General features: G+C 48.2%; 1 protein-coding gene across 4 annotated transcripts; it reads left to right on the top strand.

Moving 5' to 3' along the window:
- Positions 1-4,495, top strand: C2H7orf25 (chromosome 2 C7orf25 homolog). Of its 4 annotated transcripts, none has more exons than XM_067291221.1 (3): positions 1-75; positions 2,079-2,198; positions 2,868-4,495. In XM_067291221.1, exons 2-3 carry the CDS (start codon positions 2,152-2,154, stop codon positions 4,150-4,152), a joined length of 1,332 nt encoding a protein of 443 aa, XP_067147322.1. In that variant the 5' UTR covers positions 1-75; positions 2,079-2,151; the 3' UTR covers positions 4,153-4,495. The 4 variants fall into 4 exon arrangements, with proteins under 4 accessions (XP_067147322.1, XP_067147324.1, XP_013811146.1 ...); XM_013955692.2 differs by lacking the exon at positions 1-75 and adding an exon at positions 670-900; XM_067291222.1 differs by lacking the exon at positions 1-75 and adding an exon at positions 908-1,355.
- Positions 4,496-4,998: the final 503 nt, after the last annotated feature.

Raw genomic sequence — 4,998 nt, forward strand, 5'->3', positions numbered from 1 at the left:
GGGGGAGGCGCAGCGGGCCGCAGCGGGCTGGGCTGCGCCAGGCCGCCTCCCTTCTCCGCCCGTTGCTGCCGGCGTGTGAGTAGCGGCCGCGGCGGGTGGGGGGGGGCCGCCGCCGCCGCCCTGTTTCGGGGAGGCACCTGGGGGCGAAGAGGGAGCGAGCGGGGAGGCGGGACCCCGTTAGCGGCTTTGGGGGGGGGGATTGGGCCCCCTCCCTCTCAGCCACCTCGGCCCCGCCGAGAGCGAGGCGGCGGGGAGCGGGGGCACGGCGGGGCCCAGCCGCCGGTGCTCCCTGGGGCGGCGGGGGCCGAGGCTGAGCGCCGCCGAGAGGGTCCGGGGGCAGCGCTGCGGGCGCCCTACCCGCACCCAAGATGGCGCCGCGCCCGCCCCGGCGTCGCTGCCACGTGACCGGGGCGGGCGCGAGCCGGGGGCCCTGAGGGGCCTCTCAAATGGCGGCGCGTCCTGGGGGAGGCGACATGGCTGCCCCGGCCTGGCCCCTCCGCGAGGAGGGGGCTGTCACAACCCGAGCGGGGAACGGCCCCCAGCGGCGGCCGTCGGCCGTCTCGGAGTGCAAGGGAGCCTTCTAACGAGCTCTTAAACCCAGGAAAGACCTCTCAGCGCTTTATTTTTAAAAACAACGCTTTGTGAAAAGTTTTCTTTACGAGGAATAGTTCTTCTTTTAACACTTTTTAGTTTAATAGTGAAGTCACCTCGTATTCGTAATTATTTTGCTGAAAAAAGTACGTGTTTCAGGTTTGCTTTCATTTAAAAGCTTCTGGTAGGCTTCATCCCATTCACGTTTGTAAAGTTGGACGGCTGTAATGAGAGATTCCCAAGGGATCTCTGGGGGCTTTTCCTCACTGCTAGTGAGGATAAGTGTGTGGCAGTGGTTTCCTGTTGAAGGTAAACACGTAATGGACTACGGTTCCTAAAAGCATAAAACGTTCATGGTGGCGTGCCCGGGAGCAGCCTACACAGAGGGCGCAGGGAAGACCCGATGCCCTTGTCGTCCCCCGTCGAGGTGGCTTATGGAAGCTGAGCTGCGCTGCAGGCAGCTCGGACCATCTGCCCCGATGGCGCCGCTGGGCGGGTTAAACCTTTTCCCCTTCCTTACGAATGTAGCTAACGAGCCCTTTGCAGGAACCAAGCGCAGCTTCATGCCAGCTCTCTGTGTGAGCGTGGGTGGTGGCTGGAGGTCATTAAGCAGGTGGAAGCACCTTAACAAAAGCTCTAAAGAGCTACTAAGAGAAATGTCGGTTTTCAGTGCTTTCCTGCTTACTGAGGAACCTTGAAGATGTAGTTCTGGGAAGCTGGGAAGAGGAGGTTTTGCAGGTACACCTGCGAGATGTGCCAAGAAGGTACTACAGTGAAAGTGCTGTGCTTTTGTGTCAGTGATTTTTGGCTATACAGAATGGCTGTGGAGAGCAAAAGAGGAACAAAGCAAAAGTCACAGAAGGCACCAGCTGTATTTCATTTTTGTGTCAGTGCCTGGAAGCCCGATGTATGTCAGACTGCCCTCCTGGCAGCGGAGGGGGGAAGAGTATCCTTAGTCACTGCCCACCTGGTGAGGATTTGAGGGGGAAGGACTGATTTCATTGGCCTCTTCTGAGCCTGAAGAATCGGTAGTTCTTGTTGGAAGACGTTAAGTCTTTTGGCTGAGAAGAGGGGAAAGATTTTGGTGATGTTAAATATTGACAGAACCAGTAGAACTTAGTGCTCACTGTATCTGAATTTGTGTATAATGCAAGTGTGGTTTCAGCTACCTGATAAATCTAGCTTCAGAAGTTGTACTGGCAGAACTTTTTATGGTACCTAGGCTTTATACTGTTGCTCAGTTTCAGCTGGAGCCTTGTTTGTCTTGCCCTTTAAAACCAGTTTACTTCAATTAATGTGCAGTTTAGCTAAAAATTGCAGCACACATGTATAGTGAAATTAATTCATTTTGACTCCCAATTAAAGTATTCATAGTGGCTAGTGTACTGTGTGGCTTAAAAATGATATTTTCTGCTGTGATATTTAGTACTACATTTTTCAGAACCAGCCCACATTTAATTAAGTAATTCCTATTGTATTTTCCTCAGGGAGACTTACTAAGTAAAGTGGATGGAGAGGAGTGGACCTACATGATGCCACACATCTTATAAGTGGACTCGTATGAGCCAGAGAACAAGAAATTTTCTGTTCCTCCTGTATCTAGAATTGTAAGTTATAGTTTGTCATGATGCTGTGCAATGCTGAAACTTTGCCAGAACGTTGGTGTGGGTCCGTTCACTGGATTCTGCAGAGTAACTTGGAAGCTGCAGGGGGACAGGGCTGTGCTACTCAGAATTGTAAAATACAGTGGGTTTCCTGAATGCCTTGTTAAAATAGTTGCTGGGAGCCAGACTTCACAGTTTTTATATAAGCCTATAAGCATGTTACGTAGCTTTCACTTTGTAATGGTAACCCTGGTGGGAGAAACAGGCAAGATTTGCTTGTGGCATAATAGGATTTCTAATTTTGCTCTGGATGGCAACTTCTGCAAATGAACTTGGAGAACTGAGATCTCTCTAGTGACTAGCCCTGTTAAGGGCTCAGGTGTGGAGATAAAAATCTTGCAAGGTGTCTGTGGAGATTAGAATACTGTTGTTCTTCCTTGTTGAGAACTTGGATCTTCCAAAGCTTTAGGTTGAATCCCCAAAGGTATTAAAAAAGATATTGAACACTTTGGGAGTGGTGCTGAGGTTCCTGATGCTCATGCTTTACAATACCTGTGTCTGTTGTACAAAATCTACTGCAAAGCTCTGATGTAAACTGTTGCAAAACCTCTTTCGATTGTCTTTATTCTTGACCATGCAGTAACAGTCTTTTCTTCTGCTTTCACCTGATAGGAATAATGTTTCCAACATGTCTGTGCAGTCCCTGCTTTGTGAAAGAATTGCTGTTGCCAAAGAATTAATCAAGAGAGCTGAAGCCCTTTGCAAGTCTCAGAAAGGGAATATACAAGGCGGGGCAAAACTGTGCAGCAAACTGAAGGCTGAATTAAATTTCTTACGCAAGGTGGAGGCAGGGAAAGTGGCCATTAAAGAATCGCATCTGCAGAGTACAAACCTTACCCACCTCCAAGCCATTATTCAGTCAGCAGAGAACCTGGAGGATGTTGTCAGTGTCCTCCATGTTTTTGCTTATGAGGACAGGTTCGGTGACAAACAGACGCTAGTGGTAGATGTTGTTGCAAATGGGGGTCACACATGGGTGAAGGCCATAGGTCGGAAGGCTGAGGCCCTGCATAACATCTGGCTGGGAAGGGGCCAGTATGGTGACAAAAGCGTCATTGAGCAGGCGGAGGACTTCCTACAAGCAAGCTGTCAGCAGCCGGTGGAGTATAGCAATCCCCACATAATCTTTGCATTCTACAACAGCGTGTCCAGTCCTATGGCAGAGAGACTCAAGGAGATGGGAATATCTGTGCGGGGAGACATTGTTGCTGTGAACTCACTGGTAGAGCCATCTACAGAAAACCAACACCGAAGTGCCAGCGAATCAGATGAAGAAGGCCCTGAACTTCTGCAGGTGACCAGAGTGGACCGGGAGAATTTAGTGGCCAGTGTTGCTTTTCCCACCCAGATCAAAGTGAATGTGTGCAATAGAGTTAACTTGGACATCACTACCTTAATTACCTACGTCTCTGCTCTGAGCTATGGTGGCTGCTACTTCATCTTCAAGGAAAAAGTGCTAACAGAGCAAGCAGCTCAAGAAAGGAGGGAGAGAATTCTGCCTCAGTTGGACGAGTTCATGGAGGGGAAGGAGCTCTTTGCCTGCGAATCTGCTGTCAGAGATTTTCAGTCTATCCTGCAAACCCTGGGAGGACCTGGGGAGAAAGAACGAGCTGCATTGCTAGTTAAAAGAATTAACGTGGTGCCAGATCAACCGTCTGACCGTGCCTTGGGACTAGTGGCAAGTTCAAAAATCAACAGCCGTTCTCTAACCATCTTTGGGACAGGAGACTCTTTAAAAGCCATCACCATGACCGCAAATAGTGGTTTTGTGAGGGCAGCAGCTAACCAAGGTGTCAAGTTCAGTGTTTTTATCCATCAGCCGAGAGCATTGACAGAAAGCAAAGAATCTGTTGCTACACCTTTACCAAAGAGCTGCCCACCAGATAATGGACTCTAAGTCATTTAATGAGTTAGTCATTGAAATAATCTGTTCTGGAGGATGAGTTTTCCTCTTATGGTAGCTTGTGGCAGATGCTGGAGTGGAGACTTTTGGAGAAATACAAGAGTCATAACAATATTTTTTTGGGGGGGGTGGTGGTGTATATCAGTGAAAATAGTAACTACAGCAGTGGAAGAGTTCCTCAAGGGACTTGCAATATCTTTGCTCAATTCTTGTTTTTTTGTTCAGCTGACCTACAGTAATTTATTCGCTAAGGTAATAAGTTTTCAGTGAAAATCGTTAACTGTCTTACAATATATCAATTGTATCCATCCCTATTAAAATGTTCAGTTGAAGCACAGTTGTCCTTGCCCTTTGTCATTTTTGTCCTCTTCATAGGGATTAAAGTCACCTTCTTAAATGGACTTCAGACTTCACTTCTGTGGAACTTGAATCCTTTCACCTATCCTATTCAACCGAGTTCTCTGTTGATTCAGAGGTACCTTGTGTAGAGACCTGTGACTTATTGAGTGTATAGTTTTCATGAAGACATGACTAGTAGCCATGAATAGAAACCAACTTCAGCCTTTCTTCTCCTTTTACTCAAAAGAGCCTCTGCATGTTTAGTACAGTAGACTGAATTGGGCAACAGCTTTAAAATTCCTAGAAAAATCGAGACTGGAGTTGTATTGGCACTAGTATGCTGTGACTCACAGGCCAAACTAATATGGGGTAGCCAGTGGTAGCTGACCAAAGAGAGTGCGCAGGGCAAATTCACTTCCCTTTTTTTCCAATCTTAAATTTTGTCCCACGCAAGAAACAGGTTGATGCTTCAGGTAGTAGAGTGCTTCTGAACTGAGCCAG

The sequence above is a fragment of the Apteryx mantelli genome, chromosome 2, assembly GCF_036417845.1.
Source record: "Apteryx mantelli isolate bAptMan1 chromosome 2, bAptMan1.hap1, whole genome shotgun sequence".
NCBI classification, from domain to species: Eukaryota; Metazoa; Chordata; class Aves; order Apterygiformes; family Apterygidae; genus Apteryx; species Apteryx mantelli.

Excerpts from the sequence above, each read along its gene's own strand:
- C2H7orf25 (XM_067291221.1), top strand. The coding sequence starts at position 2,152 with ATGAGCCAGAGAACAAGAAATTTTCTGTTCCTCCTGTATCTAGAATT. Across the intron at positions 2,199-2,867 it reads TTCCTCCTGTATCTAGAATT|GAATAATGTTTCCAACATGT; the intron begins GTAAGTTATAGT and ends TTCACCTGATAG.